Source organism: Zosterops lateralis (assembly GCF_965231275.1).
Source record: "Zosterops lateralis genome assembly, chromosome: 8".
In the NCBI taxonomy this organism is placed as follows: Eukaryota; Metazoa; Chordata; class Aves; order Passeriformes; family Zosteropidae; genus Zosterops; species Zosterops lateralis.
Genome location: NC_139768.1, coordinates 29,413,406 through 29,437,266, shown reverse-complemented (window position 1 = coordinate 29,437,266; position 23,861 = coordinate 29,413,406). Strand labels below are relative to the sequence as shown.

The 23,861-nt window shown below is 44.6% G+C and overlaps 1 protein-coding gene across 3 annotated transcripts in view; it reads right to left on the bottom strand.

The window, feature by feature from the left end:
- Positions 1–18,995: 18,995 nt before the first annotated feature.
- ARID5B (AT-rich interaction domain 5B) overlaps positions 18,996–23,861 on the bottom strand; it is a 114,380-nt gene continuing 109,514 nt past the window's right edge. For all 3 annotated transcript variants that reach the window (XM_083865906.1, XM_083865905.1, XM_083865907.1), the window contains one exon: positions 18,996–21,460. In XM_083865906.1, coding sequence (XP_083722032.1) covers positions 19,316–21,460 — 2,145 coding nt within the window. In that variant the 3' untranslated portion in view covers positions 18,996–19,315. The remainder of the gene's footprint in view (positions 21,461–23,861) is intronic.

Below are 23,861 nucleotides of genomic sequence, written 5' to 3'. Positions count from 1 at the left end.
AAGATATTATTTCTAATATACATAGTTTCATCTGAAGGGTTTTTTTTGGCTCTTGTCCCATATTAGTGACACAGGAATACTTAAAGAAGTAATTTCATACACAGCCTCTTCCCAGCCCTTACTAATTACAGGCTTTTTAATATGCAGACGTGGGAAGCCTTTTAGTCTGTCAAAGTTTCACTTTATGTCTCTGTCTGGACATGAATTCAGAATGACAGTTAAAAGTAAAAAATTGTATTCTTTCATTTACTTAAATTTTGGCATCACTGCTGTCTTGTAGCACTTGCAGCTTGATGATATGCCACAAGAGTTTTCTTTCCAAGCTTTAAAATTTGTGTATTTTCTTTTGCTAAGAAGGAAAGGGTCAGCAAGTGTTCATCACATGCCTTTTTCTGTCACTGACTATGAAAGTGGTTCCAAAATACAAATATCATTGATTAAGTTTTTTCACCCTAAAGGAAAATGGTCCCAGTCTTTTCCATCTTTGGATTATATTTTCCATTTTCTAATTAGTGTCTATTTCCAAATCCCACATGTATTTTGACGATATCTTTCTCGAGCTGGGTGCCCAGAGCTGAACACGCACTACTCACTCAGGGGCGCTTTTGATTTACAAGAACAGAATATGTTCATTAATATTGCCTCCATTTTAGCTACTGATTCTGCATTAGCAAAAACCAAATAAAAATATTTCCATCACTCTGTGGCCAGAATGGTGTGTGCCTAAATAAAAATGTAACTTAGGCAAGGGAAGATCTTCGTGCTGTATGGTGAGCTTAACATCTCACAAATTTCTCAGTAGCAGGAAAAAATGTTATAACTGCGTGGCTGGCACGAGTGAGCTGCTTTGTCCTCACAGCATTTGTTTTTCAGATGGCAGCAGCTGCTTTACTTCCCTTGGTTTTGAGTGGTCATTACTCTTCAGTCCAATGTCTGTACAAAAGGATTGAAAGCTTTTGAAAGAAACTGAGAGCAATTTAAATGACTGACCTTCCCATGACTGGATGGATCAGCTGCAGTGTCTGTTGCTGAAGCACTGAGTTGACAGATTCTTAGCCTGTGCATTTGGCTTGTAGGAAAATAGAGGGACTGTGGCAACTTTGCCTTTCTTCTGGATCCAGACCTGGGGACTGGATGTAGAGGGTGAGAGTGCTCTTCTCATCACTGTAGCTTTATCACACAGCATGGGCCACCTGACACGGGGCAGACCAGCCCTTCAAGCATGGAAGAAACTTTGCTCAAAATTAGTAGAGTCTCAAATTCTATTAACTAAATGGAAAGTCTTTTGTTAAGGACAGATCCTAATGATGGTATTCAACACATGGCTTCAGGTCAAATTGGATTTAATACATCATGCCTTTAATATATCAGAATTATTCTATTATTTTAATAAGAGTTCGTTTATGTGGCTAATAATACATCACATTTTACTCATGAACTAATTAGAAAGATTCTTAAACATTTGCTTGATCATTATCCTAAAGTATTATCCTGCTATCTTGGGAACCCCTCAGGTTTAACCCAACTTGTGCAACAGGCACTTGAGCCTACAGCCTGATGCGCACTTTTCCGTTCATTCATTTAAAATAATTTTATAATTCCTTGGCAAGTAAAGTTAGTGATTCCCAAGAATTAATATGTAACCTGCTATTTACATTTTTCATAAGGATAGGCCCAGAACACATGAGTCTTCAGCGTCGCTACAGCTTGCAGAATGATTAATACAAACTTCAGCAACAAGTTGTTTACTTGCCTTTTTCTATATTTCCTTTGGCAGAGCAAATTTTGTCCACCATACCTAAAAAAAAAAAAAAAAAAAAAAAAAAAAAAAAAAAAAGGAAAGGTAGAGCTAATTATTTAGTTAGGCTTCATCTGACTCAAGTTGAAGCATTAAAGAGAGCCAAGGGCTTGGTGCAGAAACAGTTATTTGAATCAGGGTATTTACAAGTGTATAAATTCAATTTGGGCTCTCACTGATATTAAACAAGAGTCAAGGGAAGGGCCACAACTTCTCTGCCCCTCACTTTTAAAAATGAACTATTGTGTAAGAAGTTTCCATCACACATTTTGAAGCATTGGTCCTTAGGGATGCTGGGTTTGGCAAAATAGTTCCATGTTCATGACTTCAACACCACCATCCTCACAGACCCTCTGAACCTGGGCATGCAGGAAAGGGAAAAGAATTCTATTTCTCCCCATTTCTAGAGAGATGATACTGGCAAACCATTAGCAAATTTTAATGTCAGAACAAGGCAGTTTTGAATGTCACTAATGGGACATGACCAAAAAGCCCAATCAGGATGTTTTCTGAGAAGCCACCTGACATCATCACTACCCTTCAGCCTACCTTGTACTTCACTTTTGAAGCTCTTTACTGCAGAGAATTTTCAATCTTTAAGCTCTCCTTCTCTTCCAGTGGAATTTGTCTCATCTGGCAGAAACATATTTCGTCTCAGCTGACTTGCAAAGCACACAAGGTTCAGCAGTTGAAAGAAGGAAGTGTGGATTGGGATTGACCAGCGTGTTGCAGGCTACGACTTGTCCATGGAGCAGAGTTTGGGACTGTCTCATGTGAGACACTCTGGTCCTCCTCATGCTGGTAAAGGAGCAGCAGTCACAAAGGAGCTGGAGAGATCAGAAACCCCTTTCCAGCTGATGTCTTCAGTGCCATCATCAAGCTTTAGCAGCAGTCCCACTTTTTTCTACAATGGCCTAGTCCCAACATAGCACTGATCTTGCACACTCAAGGTACAAACTGTCCTGATGCCCCGCTGGATATTTGTCAGGGAGTGAATGGCTTTCCCCAGCACCAAGGAGCACCAAGACAATTTTTCCCAGCCAGGTCCAGAGTTGAGATCCCCACACACCTTGTTTTACTTTTTATCCCACTCCAGTGCAATCACAGCAGCTCCCACTGGGAGAAGGTTCTAAAGTGCTTTATAATCATTAAGGCTTACAGTACCCTTTGGGTTAATTATTTGTATGGCAGGAGAAGTCATCCACAGAGGTTACACATATGAGATACCCATGTGTCAGCTTTTACAGACCTGATTATACTCAGGTTTTCTGACCCTTTTTAGCAGCATCCTGATCCTATAATCAAATTATATGTGTAAGTTCTGGTTTTGATAAACTGAACATTAAAGAACAAACAAGCACACGAGCTTTTCCACAGCCTTCTCCTCTGAGTGCAGTGTTTCCAGTGCTCCCTGAAGCAGGGCTGCAGCTTACTAAGCCTGAGTTCCTCCTGGCACTCTCATTCATGTATTCTGTCAAATAACATTTTCTTTGGTTTTTTATCAAGATCTTCTTGACTGAGATCTTCAAAGCAATTAATTCAGTGCTCCATGATTGCAGCTGCTGAATAATTGTTTGTTAGAGCATTTTCTTTCCCAGGCAAGAGATGTAAAATAGTTGCTCCCCTCAATAAACAAGTTGTCAAATGTGATTAGTTAATGGACCTGTAATCATGCAATAGCATAAAGGTAAGGATATGGTAAGTGTGATGTGAAAATGCATATTTAAATTAAAGATATAGGGGAACATTTTCCCATAGGAACTCTTCCTATTGATGCTGAAATAGACAAATAGCATTCATAATGATTAACTGTAGATCATTAATTAAAGAAAACAAGAGATTAGTCATCAAGCATTTCAAATTAAAGATGCATTGATTGTTTGAGTTACAATTAGGTCTGGCCAGGAGACCAGGTTAGTGCCCAAGTCCCCAATGCCTGACCCAGTCCTCCTGTATAAACTGACATGCACAAGTAAAAACCTTTTAAAATTAAGGTCAAAAATGTACTAGCCAATATTAAACTCCCAGAGCCTGAAATGTGATCCTATGTTCCTATTCACCAGCCCTGTAATTTGCCATACTGTTCCTGGTCAGACACATTAGGAGTCAGAAATGGAGCTCCCAGGCTCGTTGGCTTGTGGGGAAGAGGGAATGTCATTTTTTGGCAAGTGAATGCTAAATTCCAATCTAAATGCAGTTACAGAGAGTATGTATTATAGCTCAAAAATCTAATTAGCTCATTTTTATCTCTAAATAATAAATCTATCTTTCTGCGGACCCTTTAGAAGAAATCTGAGACAATCCTGCAGTGGAATCTGTGGAAAGCAGAAGCCCTTTGCAAAAGAATCTCACAAGGCTGGGGGTTTTTCCTTCCTCCCTCCCTTGGGAAATGTACATTCAATGGTATCATTTCCTAAAAGAGTTTTCCTTGACAGAAAAAAGCAAATACTTTTATTTTTGTTTTCGTTAAAAGCTGTATCTATTACAGAAATTTAATTCTCCATTTGGGAATTATAAGCAGTAATACAATAATAATAGTTGTTGGTTACCACACACTTATTTTAGACTATTCGAGGCAGCTGCCTTCTACTCTTTGTACAGTCTCTTAGCATTAGGCTCCAATATAAAATGAAATTACTCTGAACTGTCTGCCAAATTTGACTATTCTTTTAAAATCAAGTAGCTGTTACTTATATTATGTAATAGCAACAGGGATAATTTAATTACTAAGTCATGTATGAAAAATAAGACTTCAGCCTGCAACCTTTGGGTTATTAACCACCTAACTACTACTAAAAGGATGATCGGGGTACATAATTCTGAGAAAATGGGCCTGTGAAGGCCACAGCACCAGTGACGTGCTGTGAGTTCAGAGGCTGTGGGTTCATTGCTGATTGTAGCCCAAACCTGCTGGGTTTTTGTTTGCTTTTTGGAGGGCATTGGAGACACAGCTTTCATGAGTAAAGTGTTGAGCATCTGTTCTGATGTGTGCCAGGATGAGCTACCTGCACCCTTCCAGTCCTCACATCCCTGTGGCACAGGTACCCCAAGGTAGTAATTCAGGAGGGGGCTGACACTCCACTGGCCCCTGGAGCTGTGGACAGAGTGGGGATCCTTACCCCAGGGCTGGCTGTGGTCCATGTGCCCTCTCAGCCTTGCCCCCACCATTCAGGGTGCCCCTTTACCATAAGGGATAATGCTTTTCAGAAGCTGAGCATTTGACCAGCACTACAGGCTACCACATAGGTTCAGAAATAAAATTGCTTGCTAAGAAAGCTGATCTTTGCAAACCTCAGATCCTAATACTGAGGCAGCTGCCTTTAAAAAAAAAGTAATAGAATATTATTTGTATTGACATTTTGGCTGTTCAGTCCAGTAGGTCACACTTTGGACTATTTTGCCGTGGAAGTTGAGCCTCATGAATAAGGGGATTCTAGACACAAGTTTCCTGTTAAAAGCAAAACCCTCTGTGCTTCAGTGTTGGCACAGTTGCAACTTTACCCCACACGGTTTTGCTCCAGCATCCCTCCAGGTTCATTTTCTTTATGGATTACTTCAGGACTTCTCCCACTCCTCTTTCCCCTTGGATGGCTCCCAGTGTCACAGTGGGCTCCTCTTATTCCCTCTGCTTCCCCTCCACACCTCTACTTTTCCTGGTGTAGTAACTAAGGACAATAGTTTCCTAAGAGAGTGTTTCAAGGTACTGGACCTTTTAGAAGTAATCAAGGTAGTTGAAGGGTAGATCATACACACAAAACCGTGGTTGACTGCAGGATTGCAGCAGCCAGAGGATGATGTAGATGGCCAAATACCACAAAGCTCACAATATTATCCCCCAAGCCAGTGAGACAAGGGTTAGGACCAGGTTACTCCAGAGAGCTGCACTGCTGACAAAGAGCATCCAAGCTTTCTTGGAAGGCTACACACTGAATCAAGTAGATGCATCCCTTCTTTGCCCACACATTGCTTGAGAGACATCCTCATCCTTGTTAGTATGCAGGTGGTGTGGTTCACTGGCTCTGCCAAGCAAAGCTTTTTAATTCTCCCTCGCTGGAGAGAGGAACTTCAGAACAAGAGAATGATTAATGGAGGGAGAAAAAAAGCAAACAAAATTTTAAAAGGGATAATAAAAACCCTCAATGAAAGTGAAATGATCAAGATTTATGAGAATTCTATGAATTCCTCATAGCCGTTCAAAGCAGGATTGCATAAGCTGCAGTGCACCTCACTCAGCACATCCTTTAATGAGAATGGCCGTGTTTATGTGTTCATTTACATCTCCTCCATGCCCGCAGGCTGCAGGCGAGGCCTGTTCACACACGTATGGAGCAAACAGAGCCAGGAATCCCGGCCTGTGTAACTCGGGACCAGCTGGATAGTTTTTGGGTGTGAGAGGTGTGTCCTGCCTGCAGCACAGCTTGGAGGGGCCATGCAGGGCAGCAGCACTCAGCACAGGCATAGCCAGGGAGTGGGGACACGTACAGGGTACTACAGTGAAATCTGGTTTTTGCAACTCCAGGAGCACAGCACTTGGATAAACCCAAGTTTTCCTGAGGAGGTTGACCGGCTCACATTCAGCAGTGTTCACTATAGCACTGGTGAGTTTTTTTTCATCCCCTCCCACCTTTCAGGGAAATCAATCAAATGTCTCTGATCAGGTTTTTCACTGTGGCTGGGGACAGATGATCTTCCTTTGCTCCTGCAGAGACAAGCACAAACCAAACTGCACTCAAGGTGCCTCCAAGCTGCCTGAAATTAGACATCATTGGAAGACCTTAGCAGATCTTTTTCTCTGGAGAGTTTGACAGAGAAGTGACTGGATCAACTGTGAGACATTCACAATGAATTGTCTCCATAGTAAACACTGGATGTGAATAATATCCCTGCACTGTCCATAAAGTAGTCCTTTCATTGCCAAACTCTCTTTAACACAAGGGAGGTTAACCTGGATGGTAAAAGCCAGAAGCCAGGTCACTGCAAAGCACAGCTTTTACATGATCACCTTTGTAGGCAGCACAAGCTCCATTTGCCCAGGATGGATGCCAAAAGCTCTGCTGTGTGATATCTTGCAGGACAACTGACAGAAGAGTTAGTTATAATGGGAAGAGATGGACAGAGATGATATCTAAGCATGGAATGTCTTAGCTTGCAGACAGAAATCACACCTGAACTCTGAAGAGCTGAGGTGTGCAGCATGGTCACTCTCAGTGCAACTTCCCAGAGGTTGCAAACCTTTCTGAACAGGTTCAAGAGCCAGATTAAAATGTTACAGATCAGTATGATATCATAGAAAGTGTTTGAGAATGTAATTCAGGGGCTGTGAACAGGAGGGGTGGAGGAACAGATTGCATTCATACTCCTTACAGGTAATAATCATACTATTAACTAGAGGCTGAAATGCTGAAGTATTCATCTTGTCTGTTGTGTCACACATGTATGCATAGGTTTAAACATTGCCACCCACCTATTAAGGCACACACAGTGAGAGCCTAGGCAGCAGGGCTTGTAAAATGTGACACCCAACTTCTGCATGTGCCCATTGCTTCTAAGCTGGATGAATCCAAAAAGTGACATGGTCCTTCTTTCTTCTCTTCCTCCCTACTTAATTAGATAAGGTAAATAAAACAAAATGGCACAAGTACAACTTCTCCATTTCTTATCACCCTCTATGTCAATTCTACCAATGCCAAAGCTGTGGGCTGCTCACCTGGTGAGGATGGCTGTGTTGATGGAGCAATTCTCACAGGGCTGAGAGCCATTGGTGCTAATTTGCTGGCTGCATCTTCTGTGCTGGTCAGGTGAGGCAGTGTCCACACTCTGCAGAGGGAGCTGCACAGGGCTGTCCTGTCCAGCTCTGGATCATCTGGCACATGGTGATAACCATGGCCCTGCGGAGCCACCAGCCTGGACAGAGGCAGTGCAGCCATCACAGCATCATGTACTATATTGCAATGTTTCAACAAATAGAACTTGCTTTCAGAAGGCCTAATTAACATAGGCAGAGCTTTTCTTTAAAATAATTTGATTTTGGAAAAAATAATGAAAATTAGTAACATATCCAAACCTCGTTCCATCAGAGAGAGAGGAACAATGTTGAAGAGTGGCAATGGCAGCAGAAGTGTAGAGCCCCCATCCAGCCCACTAGAGATGGAAGGGCCACTGGATTTCTAGTCCAGGTAACCTTGTTGCTTTGTTTGAACTATCCAGCATGCAGCTGTAATTCCTTTGTGCCTGATCCATATGGAGATGTAGCCTTATTCTAATAGCATCAGCTCTTTTAGCCTTCTCTGGGGTTTTCAGTCCACAGCCTTATAAGGGCTCATCTGAAAAGACGAATTTGGACTGAGTAGGGAACTGCTGTTCCCTATCATGTGGATTTCAGTTCTTTGATGCACATAATTCTTCTGAAGGGAGGAGGGCCAATAATCAATAGGTTCTATAGACAAGCTATTTATTGGGACTCTCTCCAAAACTGGATAAATCAAGTTTGACCTCCTTGCGGCTCCATCAGTCCTGTAGCAAAGTAGCTTAACACTGGCTTTAAATGAAGAACAGATGCTTCTTCTGAGCAGAGCTATTGTGCACCAGAGAAGAGAGAAGGAGATAAACAAACACACACTCCAACTGCAGCCAGTGGAAAATACAATTGGCGGGTCCACTCCTGGAGATGTTCCTCCATCTCCATTAGCATTTCTCTCTTCTCATTGTTGCTTCAGAGACCAGCTCCTTTGCTGCAGTTCAGACTCTTTTTGTGTACCATTTTTATGTGTTTTGTACTGGTTTGGAGAAATATCTGCAACTGCCCTGTAGATCTGGTTTGGATCAGAAACCTGTCCACACCAGCAGAGATTTGGCTGATATCACAGAGGTAAATTCATATTGTAGTGGGTTGTTGTCAGGCTTTATGATTTCAAGTTTATTTTATATCATATGGGTAGTGTTTGGTCGGGCTGCAGTATCATTCCAGATGGGAAAATGTAATCCACTTTTGCTCGTATCTTGACAGAGTGTTCTGGCTTCTTGTTTTCACATCAGATGAAATGGGGTTTTGTCTAATTCTAAAGTTACAGTTAATGAAAAGAGAACAACAGAGCAGTTGGCTGATGTGTTTCTGTGTGTACCTATGTATGGCAATTTGTTCACCAGTTACTTGAAAATAAATTTGGAAACTAAGAGCAACCAAATAACCTGATAAACAATCCCAGCCACCAGGGACAGAGGAAGAGCAGGCTCAGAGGTAATTATATATTTACATTACATATTTATACAGTGAAAGTGTATATAGTTATCTATATAAATATAAGTATATAAACCTACAGAGAAAAATATTTATACAAATATAGAAATTATTTTGTTATTTTATTATTTTATTTATACTTTTGTATTTATATCTACCTATATAAACATCGATTTAACATTTCATTCTATATCTTTCTAATTATATCTTTTATATTGCCCACAGGCATTGTGAAACCCTGCAGGTGGCTGGAGGGATGAGGCAGGCAGTACCCCCACCCCAGGGAGAGCTGAAGCACAGGACCAACCTCACAGGCACTGGGAAACCCCCAGGGGAAGAACCACTGGAGGGTGATGCAGAATAAACCCTCCATGAGGAGCCACCCCCAGCCCCAGTGCAGCCACCTGTACCCACTGCTGCCTTTGTTTGCCATGGTCAAACTCTGGTACCTGTCATTACCTGGAGAGAAAAAAAAAATGTCTCTCCACTAAAAATTCATCATCTCACTAGTTTGGGTAAGCACTGAGAAAAACATCCATTTTATATCTTCCAAGGAAGTTCTGCAGGTGAAACATTAGCCTAGCTATTTGCAGAAAGCAACCCTCTGTTTTCCATTAATTTTTGGAGGAGAGGATGGGGAGCGGAAACAGGGATAAGAGCAGAGACTAGGTGGCAGTTGGGCTGGAGCCATTTCTCCTGCTTCATGAGAAATCAGAAGCATCACAGATTATTTTAGTCCTTTTTTTGTAGGTCACCTTTAATAGAAATGTTAATAATGCTGTTATCTGTATATCTGAAATCTTATATAGTAGCTCTGTAATTCACTCTCTTTATCAGCCTTCTTTAATGTATAATTTAATGCTTGTATAGCTATTTTGTTTGGGTATGACTCTCAGAATTACAACTAAAAAAAAATCTAATGCTAGTTAACTACTTTTTATGGAAAGCATTTCTTTCATGTTATTTTAAAACCATGGAGCTGGGGGAAGTATTTTATGGACCATGGAACCTCACAGGGTAGTTAATTTCTGTCTGAGCTGGTTTCTCTGCTATTTTAAAGGATGCTATCAAGATCATTGCTATTTCTCTTGGTCGGGAGCCAACTGACTCTTCTGCAGTTGTGACACATCCTTGTGCTGTCTTAAAGACGGGGAAAATAGCAAACATGGGAGCTGGCTGCTGCTGTGTGGAAGGCAGAAAGAAGGGTCTGCCACCCCTGGCCACCCCAGGGCAGCCACTGCTTGAAATTAGGCACCAAGCACGCTGCACCTGATGGGTAAAAACTGTTTCAGCCTGGGAATATGGGGGAAAAAAGATCATGATGGTGACAACTTATGTGCCCGCTGTCACTGCTCCCCATCCCAGCGTCCTGCCAGCTGGGCACGGGGGCCAGGCATGGCAGGAAAGGCATTTTCTTCCTGCAGGCAGCAAATGGGACTTGGTCATGTTGCATGCCATGGGCTCAGTGGGGCATATGGGCCTTCACTGTGTGTGCCTTTGCTTGGTGTAAGAGCTCTAAAAGCAGTAATTGGGCGGTTAGCTGAGCCCTAGGCGAGCTCGTGCGCTGCACTAAATATTCTGCCTTTTGTTTCATAATGAATTATTCTGTGTATCTAGAGTAAAGGGAGTTTTCTTTTTTGGTCTTTTCTCTGCAGTTTGTTCCTAGCCTACTTGTGGGGGTGTGTTGAAATCCTAGCTTTTTGCTTATGAGGTCAAGTACTTTAATCAGGAGCAAAAAAAATTGCATGCTTTAATCCTAAATTCTCTGAGTGGCTGCCAAATATAATTAGAAACAAATGGCTTTATTCTTCATTTGAGAGCTCCACAGACACTGGCAGGGGGCAGAGGGAGAGAGCTTGGTTTGCCTGGTTGTTTTTAGGGGGAGCTTGCAGACCAAACCACTGCCAAAATACATAAGAGAGCCCTGCAGAGGATGGAGGGTTTGGGCAGAGGTGCAGGAGGAAGTGCCAGGGCAGGACAGGCCCCTGTGTGTGCCTCCTGTGCCAGCAGCTTGGTAATTCCTCCTACTGGTATGGGACATGGAGGCTGGGGCAGGGCAGCAGCCCAGGGGAGCCACATGGCCATCTCCTGCTCATGTGATGATCCCCACAAGCTGATCATGCCAAGGTCCCAGCCACCCTAATGGAACCTGAGTGGGGTGTGGACACACACATGCAGATCAGGCGAGGGGTTTAGCGCTCCCTGGGCTTCCCTCCCCAGCCCAGCAGCGGCTGAACCCCAGCTGGGTGCACACGTAGTGTTTGGGTTGCAGGAACTGAATTCTGCTCTGAGCAGCACCAGCCATCATCTGACTGCAGATACCCACTGCTCCCCTGCTTACACACACTGGGGCTGCCTACAAATTCAACTTACCTCTGTTTAGGTGTATCCAAGAACTACCCACAGAACAACAGAGGTGCAGTAGTTTTATCCTCATGGTGTGGTACACCACTGTGTCCATTGTGCATCCTTTAGTACTTGGAATGCGTGCTGGGAGTGCAGCATGGCTGCCCCTCATCTTTGCCTCGGTTCCCCATCTCAGCACTTCCCCAGCCTAGCCTCATCATGGCACGGGCCTCATGGAAGGGACACGGCATTGCCCAATGGCACTGCATCTACCACACCTCTGTGTGGGGGCCCTGAAATAAACCGGGCTGTTGCTCGCCCCTCTGGTGTCTCCCAGCATCAGGGGGCATTTGCAGTTTGCCCAAGCCCCTGGAGGTCGTGAGACATCTATTTCAACAAACAATTTTGGCACCAAAACGGCTAAAGAGCGGCTTGTGCAAGATGGGAAGTTTTGCCGCATTGCATCACAGCCCTGCATAGCCCCATGGCACAGCAGTGCCTCACAGCACCCCCTCATGGAACGGCAGCCCCTCACAGCACGGCAGCCACCCATGGATCACCTCACAACATGGCAGCCCCTCACAGCACGGCAGCCACCCATGGATCATCTCACAACATGGCAGCCCCTCAGAGCACGGCAGCCACCCATGGATCACCTCACAACATGGCAGCCCCTCAGAGCACGGCAGCCACCCATGGATCACCTCACAACATGGCAGCCCCTCACAGCACGGCAGCCACCCATGGATCACCTCACAACATGGCAGCCCCTCACAGCAGCCCCCTCAAGGCATGGGAACCTCTCACAACATGGCAGCTCCCCACGGGATCACATCAATGCCCAGCAGTCCCTCACAGCATGGCAACCCCTCACGGCAGCCTCTCACAACATGGCAGCTCCCCACGGGACCCCGTCATGGCACAGCAGCTCCTCACAACATGGCAGCCATCTCACATGCCTTGGGGCATGGCCTGTGTCAGAGGAGGGGATGTGGATGCTTTTTTTTTTTTTTTTTTTTTTTTTTTTTTTTTTTTTTTTTTTTTTTTTCCCTGACTAAATTGCAGAACAAACTGAGCAACATTTGCAAGTCCAGTGGGTTTCTCCCCTCTTTCTTTATTAGAGAAGTCCCTCATGGGCCTGGCATCCTCAGCCACCTCATTTCCCAGGAGAGAGCTCCCACACCCAACACAATTTGTTAAATGTTTTTATGCTCATCACCAAAAGCAAGCAGCTGTTGAGCCACTGTGTGCCCAGGAGCAGCACCAGGAGGAGGAGGAGGAGGGAGGTACCAGGATTTTTGTGCCCCTGTTATGGTGCAGCACCCAAGGACAGGGCACACGTGCTGGCCCCGCACAGGCGAGCATTGGGAGGTCTTCACAGCTGCCACCATTCGGCACTTGTGGGTCTCCTGAACGCAGCACTTTTACCCAAATCACTGCTTTTTCAGCAGCCACAAAAGTCTTCATGAATTTGTTTAACCCAGTTTTGGGCATACTCGTCCCCATTCTGCTGGCTGTGCCCACTGCCCCAACCACCGGGACAGGGCACCTCTGGCCGCAGGCTTGGCCTGTGACCTGGGGGGCTGGTTCCCAAGGTGAGCACTAGATGGAGCATCTGACATCGAGAATACTCTTTTTTTTAATCCCCGTAAAGGGCAAATTGAAAAGCTAAATGAAAGCACAGATTAAGCTGTATCCCTGCCTGCTCGCTGGACATGCAGTGCCTGCACAGGGGGCAGCAGGGGAAGCTGCCAGGGCTTTTTCCTGCAGGAATGCGAACCCTTAGCAGCCACGGCTCCAGGATGACTGGGGATGCTTTCGGGGCCACTCCTCTGGCTTTCCTCAAGACCATCCAATCCTCCCATGTTTCTCTTCAGTTGCAGAGGCGATACATACCCATAGCACTTTGGTTGTGAGTGTGCTCGAATTTGGGAAGGCAAACATAGATTCTATTGTTTTTGCTTTGGGAAAGAGCAAAAGGTGTCTGATATTCCTGGAAAGCCTGGGTGAGTGCTGAATTACCAAAAGCAATTAGGGTGCCAGTGAGGATTAGCAGTGATGTCTCTTTGTGATAAGCTCCTCCCAGCAGCAGAAACTTTGCTAAAAATGTTCCTGAAATATTCTGGAGCAGAGACACCACTAGTGAGGCAGAGACAGAGGAAGGGCCCCATTCCCAACAGATTGGCATCACCATGGGATTATCATTGACCCCAAAAGGCTGCCAGGCAATGCTGAGCCATTTTCCCTGTGAACCATCCAGGGCAGGGAAATCCTGCCCCAGGACCTCACCTCCACTAGCTTTCAGCCCTCTTGTGCCCTCTGTTCCCTACCTGCAGGGGTGCAAGGCTTGCAAAAGTTCTGTGAGGTCCTGAAGGTGTGTGTGCCGTGGTCCAGAAATCAGGAAACTAGAATCAATTACATTGTTCCTTCTGAAAGGAGCCCGGCACAGAGTACTGCCATGTAACTGTGGAAAAGTGAGGCAGCAAAGCAGAAAACCAAGAACCCTCAGCCAGGGGAACTAAACTGCAGCCAGCAATGCCAGATTGTGCATCTCCACTTTACTTCAGACTGTCAAAACTGTTAATTCCCTGCTGCTGGCAGCTGAATTGAAAAACTGGTGTGACAAGGTGACAAACTTTGTCTGCAGCAAGCCAGTAGTACAGCATCTCTTGTCCTCTCATATCACTGGACACTTCCCTCTTAAACACAGAAGCACTTTGGAGTCCCTAATGTGGGGGCAAATCCTTCCTGGGTGTAGCTCTGCTCTCCTGCAGACCCCACCAGCCACTGGTGGGGTACACTGAGCCCTGTGGAGGTGCCTCTGTTTCCCTGCAAGCATGGCGCTGGAAACCAAGCTGCCTAGGCCATCTCTGCATCTCCTGCAAAGGCCAGTCATCCACATGTCCGCATTTCCCCCACCTCTTTCACTGGTTGGCTGCATTTTCAGCATAAAAAGAAGAAAACGAAGCGAAGTGAAGACACAAGTGGATAGTGGAAAAGGTTTGCTAGAAGGCCCCATCTTCTCTTATTGCTTGACACATGGGAAGCAATCACAGCACCAAGCCTGAGTTCAAGAAGTGTTTGGACAACACTGACAGGCACAGGGTATGACTCCTGGGGTGCCCTGCACAGGGCCAGGAGCTGGACTCCATGATCCTGATGGGTCCCTTACAACTCAGCATATTCTATGATTCAACAGCACTGCATCCTTCACACATGCCCAGTGGCTGGCTCCCCTCCTCAAGCTGGTATTTCCCAGCACACAGAGGAGGAAATGGTTGTTTTTGAGACTGTATTTGGAAGCCTCAACTAACAGTACTGTGGAACTGGTCTGTGCTCGCCTGGCCATGCACCCAGTGCAGGGAGAACACATGGAACAGTAGCAGCCTCCAGAACAACCCATGGCCTCAGCTCCTGGACTGCTCAGGGTGGGAGGGAAACCTCCCTGCTGCATACCTGCCCCAGAACCATGGAGTTAAGCAATGTTGTTAGAGGGCATTCCTGTCCTGCTGCTGAGCTGTGCTGGGCAAGGGCAGTACCCAGGCCTGACCTCCACACACCCAAATGATTTTCCCACCTATGGAGACCAGAGGCGTAACAGCATTTGCTGTGCTTATGAGTTCTCCAAGGGTCCCCAGGTCTATGGGGGCTTTTCAGAACCACCAAGGAACACAGCAAAAATTAAGTTTGCTTGGTGGTTGTTCAGCATCATCAGCAAAATTAGTAGTTAGCATCTGACTCCAAGACTCCAGAACCTTAACCATGTTTGAGCTGCAAAGAAGAGGGGACAGTTTTCAGACCCTAGCTCAAGCCTGCAGTACTGGTAGAAAAAATTCCTACTCTGAGATGCAAATGGAGCAAATTTGGTACTGGAGCCACTGGCTAAGCATGGATGTTATCCTCTGAAAAGCTATTCCTATAGTCAGCATGATCACAGCCACACTTTAATGCAAGTACACTGCAAAAATAGCGGGGCACTGACTGAAGATCTTGTCTCTCCCTCCTTGAGGAAATTGCAAACTTCCATTTCTTTAATCTAATCATTTGCAGGAGGAGATACTTTCTCTAGAAAAGCCAATATAAGAGGGCTGAAAGGTCGGATGGGATAATATGTAATCCAATGCGATAAGGGCTGTTTACAGAATTATTAATCAAACACAAAAGGGAACAGATAGTAACATTTTTTATTAAATATTACAGTGGATCAAAAAGTACAAAATATCTTTTGCCTGCTATGTGATTGGGAAACTATTGGCACATAATACAGTATCAAAAGCATTAATAAGTACAATTTGGAAAACATACAAAAATTGAGTGTTTATAGTTGGCTCAGCTTTATTTCTGGTAGTGTTTAAACTAATGCAAAGGTTACTCAATAACCTTTTAAATGGGAAACTATATAATATTACTGGGCCATTTTTATATATACAAATCATCACCTTACAGAGCATATAGGCTACATAACTTGAATCACAAAAAGTATACAATATTTACAACAAAAGAAAGTTAAAAAAGTATAAACAGCTAGTAGATTATGCTGCCATTATTAGAACATATTTAAAACTGCAGGGTTGGGGGGAGAGGGGAGGAAGAGGAAGAGAACAAGCGAAATATCAACCACATGTACAGCAAACAGCGCTCATGGCAGCGCTGCCAACGCCACCCGCCTCACACCGGTGCAGGAAGTCCCACTGCTCATCAAAATCAGCACGAGGGCAGAACTGGACCAGATGTGACCTCACTGATCACTGCAAAGGAAGCGAGTGGGCGATGGGAGCGAGGGACCCCCGTGGTGGTCTCTGGAGGTGGCAGCCCCTCATCTCCCCAAATGGGGCAGAGCTGCTGGCAGAGGCAGCACAGCACTTGTGCCCTGCTTGAGCTCCAGCTGCTGCCAAGCCAACTTCTCTGCTGCTGGGACAAACTACTTCCCAAGCATGAACCCACTGGGCAAGCTCTTCACACCAGGCCAGCTCACATCCACAACAGATCTGCCACAAACTGCTGGCCTGCTCCCACCCTGCCTGGCCAGGGGCACAACCACACTGGGAATCAGGCCCTACTTCCCATGTGCTTCACAAAGCCTGGTCCTGAGTGTGGCCAGAAGCTACACACGAGCCGTTTGCTGCTGGGCCTCTTCCTTTGGATCTCACAACCTTTAGCATCCCTAATGCATCCTGGACATAGTGCATTTGAATTGCAACATTTCTTGGAACTGGCTCCTAGTAAATAGATTTATGACTCTATTGCCAATTAGATTTTGCAGTTTTCTTTACAAACCTACCAATAACAATGGTCTGATTGCACAAAGAAAGACTTGTGCAATTTCATTCAATAATAAGGCCCCTTGAACTCAAACAATGCAAACAAAGCCCCATTTAAGAAACTGAGAGAAAAAAAAAGACTTTTCAGCCAATGAAGAATTCAATAGTCTGTTGAAAGATTTCCAAGATTTCTGTTAAAAGAGTTCTTAAACAAATAATGCATAGCTTCTCTTGGGGGTTTATGCCACCAATTCTTTCCCTCAGCCCTGACGTTTTGCCCAGTATGAGCTTCCCCAGCCAGCAGTGGCCAGTCTCCTCATGGGGCAAGCTAGGAGCCTTCTTCCCCTCTCCCCGTTCCCCAGCCCTGTACTGCCTCAGCATGGCTCCAAAAAGCTTACCAGCAAACTCAAACAGGACGTAACCAAAAAGGATGTTGGACACTTTGCGTAAACAAATGCACAACTCCAGAACACACAACTTAAACAAGGAGAAGCATTTGCTTTGCCAAACACACAACAAGCTTCTGTTCGCGTTTGCTGTAGATTTTTATATTCTCTGCCCCCTTTTCCCCTGCCCTCCTCCCCCCCATCCCCAAACCCCTGATTCTTACGTGATTCAGATCTAGTGCAACTTTACTAGAGATGTCCTCCACACTGTGGCCTCTGCCTGGATAAGCCTGCGGTTCTCTTTCCTGTATGACTTGTGGAGCAGCAGGATACTCTGCACTGGCACATCTATGTTCCAAGTTCTACTAGTCTGTTTATCAATCAATTAAATATAGTTTTACCACAGGAATATAAAGTATTTAATTGAAGAAGCTGGATTTTTAACAGTAGACGAGTATATTATTCTGGTTTCCACCTTTGGATATTAAGTATGATACATTATATATTGTATTTGGCTTCATATCACGGGAAAATTTATTGACATGCCTAGCATGCAAAGTGTTTCTTAGTAGTTTGTTTTTTCTTTTCATATCAAGTACACTGTCTTTGAACAGTAACTGAGATGGTTTGAACCACAACTAATTTTCACACTGTATAAAGCCTCCAAGCGACACTTCGCTTTATCAATGTCTGTGCTCAGCTGCGTAGTGGTGATGTCCTGCAAAGTGAATATACATCCACAGGGAAGCTCTTTCATCAGGAAAACCCAGCCTCTCCATGCCTGGGGTTCCCCCCTGCAAAAGGATGCGCAGGAAGAGGCTGAGATCCCCATGGGAGTGTGGTAGGACCATCCCGACCACTGCACAGAACCCCCTTACCCATTGTGAGGCACAGAAACAACCTGTAAGCCTCTGATTCAAATCCACTCTGGCTCCTCTCACAACATCTGAAATTCTCAACATTCTCACAAACCTCCGAATCTGTTTTCTGCACTCCTTTGTCATTAAGCAGCTTGAGCCAGGGAGGTTTTGTTTTCTAGACCGTTTCTCTGGTAGGCAGGAGGGTTTCACAGCCTAGGTAAGATTAAGTACAACGCTCGACAAATTCACAGGCCACGATACAGGAAAGCAAAGCTCAGTGGGAGGGGAGAAGCAGCATAGGAGCCATCGCAACAACAGGAGGAGGGTGAGAGGTGCTCAGCACCTCACAGGGTGGGCCGTGGGGAAAGGAACCTTGTTCGCGTCCTTGCACCATAACATCACCTACAGTATGTTTATAACCATTAAGATTAATCTGAACCAGTTGCTTCAGTTTGTAAACAGTAAACGTTACGACAAAAACAAAACAGAAATGCTGCTCAAAAGTATAAAGAAACTGGAAAAATTACAAACACATAATAAAAAAAAATTAGGACAGCCACAGCCTTTAAAAAAGTTGCAGATAAAATGATACTGTTTAATTTAAAAAAAAAAAAAGAACCCAAAACAGAAAACCAAACATAAAGAGCACAGAATATACTGGACAAACGAAACTATATAAATTATTGTGACCAAATGTGACACTGGTAGTTTATGAAGTGGATATGTACAGTCAAATTAAACAGTGTTTACCATTCTGTTCTAATAGTGTTAAAATGAAAAAATCTATTGCCGTTTTACTATACATTGCATTGATTGAATCTTTAAAAGTCAGGAAAAGTTACCCAAAAAAGCACATCCACTGATTGTACAGATTCTCGGCCCACTTCTTTCCAGGTTCATCTGAAGTCCTTGACTCATTTGCACCAATGCACAGCCTCCGGTCCTTGGCTCAGTGAAAGGCAAACACAGCCCTCACCCTGGTTTCAGTGAGCTCAGGACTGGGCCTGCATTTCCACGGCTCCCTTTGAACATCTGCTCTTACCATGTTCAAGTCCTTTTAGAAAACACATACGCAAAATCCCAAAAAATTCTTTTTTTTTTTCTGTATTTTTGTTTCTCTCTCTCTCTTTTTGTTTTTTTCCTTTTTTTTTTTATTTATTTTTTTTTTTAATTTTTTTTTGGTTTGGTTTTCCTTTTTTTGCAAGGGCAGGGATAAGGGGTGAGGGGGCTGATGTGGGAGCCAGAATTCAAGAAGCAGTCCCGTCTCCATCAAACTCTGAAACTTTGAGACGCTCCTCTAGGCGAGATACGACTGCATCCTTGTTGATAAAAATACAGATCGCTAAATCTGCGAGACATTGTCACAGGGGGAGGAATGTTGCTAACTGAGCTTTTCTCCTCAGACCATTTTTTGTGAGCGAGGGGGTTTACAGTTTTGTGCTGGGATGTACAGAGGATAGCTGGGAAGGTGGGAATGCAGCTTGAGGGTTTATAGCAGCTAAAGGATAAATGCTGTTATGCAAAAGGTCACCGTAAGAACTTCCTACAGGTGTTGCTGCAGCTAAGTGTCTGTATAGTTGCTGGGAGTTTGCAGGGGACGTGAGGAATTGTCTCTGCACCATGAAGGAGTGAAGAGCCAAAGGCTGCATTAGTGGGGATAGCACGGTCTGATTTTTCAAGTACTGCAGGGGATGAGAATACCCGGGTGGGAGGCGACTGTTCAGCCCCGTACACAGGCTTCCTGGATACAAGCCTGGGAAGATGGGGGCTGACAGGGGAAATTTGTGGCTTTCCAGCATGCTGCCAGAATGGAGGCCATGCACGGACTTGCTACCTTCCCCATCTTGGTCGGGAACCTTGTCTTTCGCCGGGGTCTCCTTTGGTAAGTGAATAGGAGAGACAGCTCGGATTTTTTTTTCAGAAATTACTTTGTCCAAGTCCTCCAGGCTCCGTTTCAGAGGCCGGGCAGCCCCCACATTTTGAGGGCTCGTTCTGCGGCTGATGATAGGATGCACCATCCCCTCCATCTTTCTCAGGTTCTCCAGCCTCTGGGCCTGCTGCTTCCCAGACCTGTGGAGCAACTCGCTGTGTTTTTTTGGGGTCGTCAATGCCATAGGGAACACACGGCAAGCTTTGGGGTTACAGTCTAGGCTCACCTGGCTACTTCCAGCCTGGAATGGGGAGATCCCTTTGCATTCTTGCTGGGCTGTGGATGAGTGAGGGAGACTGGAGCCTGAAACCTTTGCAGTCTGTTTGTGTATGCTCTTTGGAAGACTCAAATCTGTTGGCTGATCATCTGAAGAAGCCTCTACTGTTGCCTTTTTTTCTTGCTGATGCAAAGATGGGCGATAATTTAAATTTAGTTTTTCTTGGTGTTTGTGTTGAGTAAAAGTAGAAATATTTTCAGACTCTCTGAACATGTCCCGGGGGAGATACTTTGATGTCTGTTCATTATTAAGGTGGTGTTCTGTGTGCCTATAAAGGCTGTGCAGATGAGGTGATGAATAGAAATCTGCCAAGAAAGTGGGCACATGGGAGTGCTGCAGTGTCCTTTTCTCACTCATTTTATCTTTGCAGTCCTGGATATCTGACTTCGGTAGGTATGACTCGGCAAGAGAACTGAGGTGATGTTTTGAAAAATCACAGCACTGAGGATCCGGTTTACTTAGCATATCATGTTTAAAAACATCATTAATTGACTTCCTCTCTTCCTTGGTTTTAAAACTCTGTACATGTTGTATGACTGAGGGCCTATTAATTGCTACAGGATCAGAATTAGGGGCATGGGGACCTTGCGATGTGCCTGAGGACAGTTCATCTCTGCTGCTGAGTTTCTTTTTGCTGATCAAAGGTGGAGGAGAACCATAAGGATAGTTACACGAGAGCGTGGCCCCGCTGACCTGTGACAGCAGCTTCTTCTTTGCCAGGGGTGACATGATGCCTGGATTACCTTTTGAGTACAGCAGCGGTGTGTAACTGAAAGTGGAGTCATCGTTCATGGACCCAGGCAGCTCCTTTTCCTTAAACATGTCAAAGTTCTGCACCACCAGTACTTTGGGCGTTTGCTTTAGTGCATTGTGGATATCTTCGTTTCCCAGCTGGTCCACTTTCACCGTGCAGTTTGCGATGTAATCAGCCATCCCTGGCAGTTTCTCATCTTCGATTTCATTCTGAGTGGGCAGTTGGACTGGGAAAGCTGTGAAGGGCATTTCTGGAGGTTCACTTTCTAGGCTGTCAGTAAAAGCTTTGCGTTGTCTTTGTTCAGGCTTTGTGTCTTCCAGGGCATCTGCTGGGGGCTGTAATCGTTTTGTGACAGTGGCATCCAGCACAGTGTCTTCTTCTGCAGGCACAGATATACTGGAGAAAGAGGAGTGCTGAACCTCCTCCTTGGCTTTCTCACTGTTGGTGCTGTTTTCTGTCATGTCTGTCTTCTCCAGAGGCAGTGTCCGAGCTGTGTCTGGTAAAAGAGTTGGAGGGACTTGCACGGGTTGTTTCATCTCTCCCGCTGTAGGGTGTTCAGGGAAGTTCTTCTGGTCTGCTGGTTCTTGATCCTTCTCTTGTTCAGGTGAAACCTAATGAAATGATCCAACAGACAATAGTAAGAATGCAGTATGTTCCGGTAGGCTGTTGGTAAGGTTATGCACAGTACACTGTTGGCTACTTTTAAGAGAAGGACTTGCCAACCACCTTGGCTGGCATATGAAAGCCCTAGTATCAGGTACTACTGGAGTCAAACAAAGACAAGTATCTCCTAAAAATATTAAAAAATACACCATCCCTGTTAGAGTCACAATAAATCATTTCAAAACAGCAGATGTTTGTAACCTGATGAGAGGCACTGGTGGCTTGATCAGATAGCTAAATGCTGAGGTTATATATACTCTTTTAAAATTAATTAGGCAAATGCAGAAGAGCAGATTTCATGACATAAACAATAAGGCTATAGAAATTTCTCCTGCTAGCCAATTTCACCTAAGAAAACCACACTATTCCTATGGTTTTCCTTCCCTGAAGTCTCTCCAGTATAGCTATCTTAAAATTCAGTGATCACACAGGAGATCATTCACACCCAGTTCTGCATTAAAGTGTGAAAATGATAGAAATGGCATACTAGAAATCCCTATTGTAGGCAGCAGATCACTGCCACAGCTTAACTAGGACACACATTTTTTTATTAACGGATTAAAATGAAGTTGTCAACATTCAGTAAGTGTGTGTGCCTGCTATTACAAACATGGCTTTTATACATTCTCCTCAATGGGACCCTGGCTCGCTCTGCTCCCCCATTAATACAGCTTGTGTGCACAATTCACACTATTCATCCCATTATGTAGCCGGCTGAACTGTGACCCGCAGAGGTCACCAGAGCATCCCATCTGTGATCCAGCTGACTGACAGCCCTTTTCAAAACTGCTGTCACTCTCCTCTGACATGTCGTGGTAGAAGACAGTCATAAAACAGCAGCATTGTGCGACTCCTTTATTGTTATTGTTTTCTTTCTTCCTTCATTGTAAAGATAAGATGCACCAAGAAAGTTATTATCTAAATGCTGCTTTATGGTCTGTCGCAAGAGCAGGGAACTGGAGATGGTCCTAACGAATCTAACCCTCTCAGAGATTTATTTCTTCACAGCTGCTTTTAAATATTCCTGTCTGTTTGGTTGGCCTATAAGTTACAGTGTCTGTTAGTCATCCTAACTTCTTCTTTTTAAACTCATAGCTGACTTTTGCAGCCAAATACCATCATTAGGTCCTTTACAAAGTACCATCGCTAGTCTCCTGAGCTTATAAAATTACAGGCAAATACCAGACAGATGAGCAAAGCAAGAAGGAGAAAAAAAAGATAATCATACTTAATAACTGTACATTCTGCTCTTTGTTTTTGTTAAGCAATACTTTGATTGAAGTTTCAGCTATTGTGAGGAAATGTGCAGTCTAAGACTAATAGCATTTTGTCTGGTGTCTTGTTACACTGACAATGTCATTGTGATGGCAGGAAAACAGTGAAGAGCACAAAGGCAAATGCAATCCTAATCAATTAAAGTTATATTCTCTCCCTGCATACTTCTAGTGGTGCATGAGTTGAACATGCAATTGAGATGACCACACATTTGTAACTGGATTTTGCTTTTCCAGCTCACAGTTTCCAGACCACATGCAGAAATGGCTTGGTTGGGGACATGCCTACACATTTATGGCTATAGGGCTCTCCTTCAGAGCAATACCTCATCACTGCTGTGACTGGAAGAGGGCCCAGGAATAGGGCTCCACTGCCAGGGCATGGCTGCAGGGCAAGAAACAATCAACTTCTGCCTGGCTCCAGCAGATGTGGATTTTGCTCCACCCAAAGGAGCTGGACGTCTCCTATCTGCTACCCCTGTTAAGTGCCACATCCTGGGCACAGAGCCCTCTATATGGCAAAGCACAGATGAGTTCTGGAGCCCTACACACACCCAGGGGTGAAGCATCCACCCTGTAGCCCTTTCACTGCTTGGGCTTTGTGTGATCACCGACCCGTATGGTGACTGACATGGAGGTCAAGGTCCTCAATAGCCCACCCTGATCAAATATGGGCAGGACATGTCTTCCACCCCAGTCAGGGAAGAGACATTAATTTTGCTATAAAAGGCACCATTTTACAATAGGGAACTGCCATAATTGTACATTTTTATTGTCTCCTCTAGGCTCCCTACATTTCCAATAAGCACAGCTTAGGAACTCTTCCTGCAAACCACACAAAAATAACTTCACTTTAAACAGCAGGAAGTTTGAAAAAGGGAACAACAAAAGCAAGGAAATTCAAAGTGAAGGCTATTGCTCTGTTGCTGACTTGTTATGTTGGGCTTAGCAGCAGTGGTACAGATAGTGTGTAATGTGTCTTCCTGATCCAAGACCTCAATAAATAATCAGGGATGAGGGAATGACTAGGGAAGGGAGCACAAGCTTCCACTTCACTTCTCCTTGCTTTGGGCAA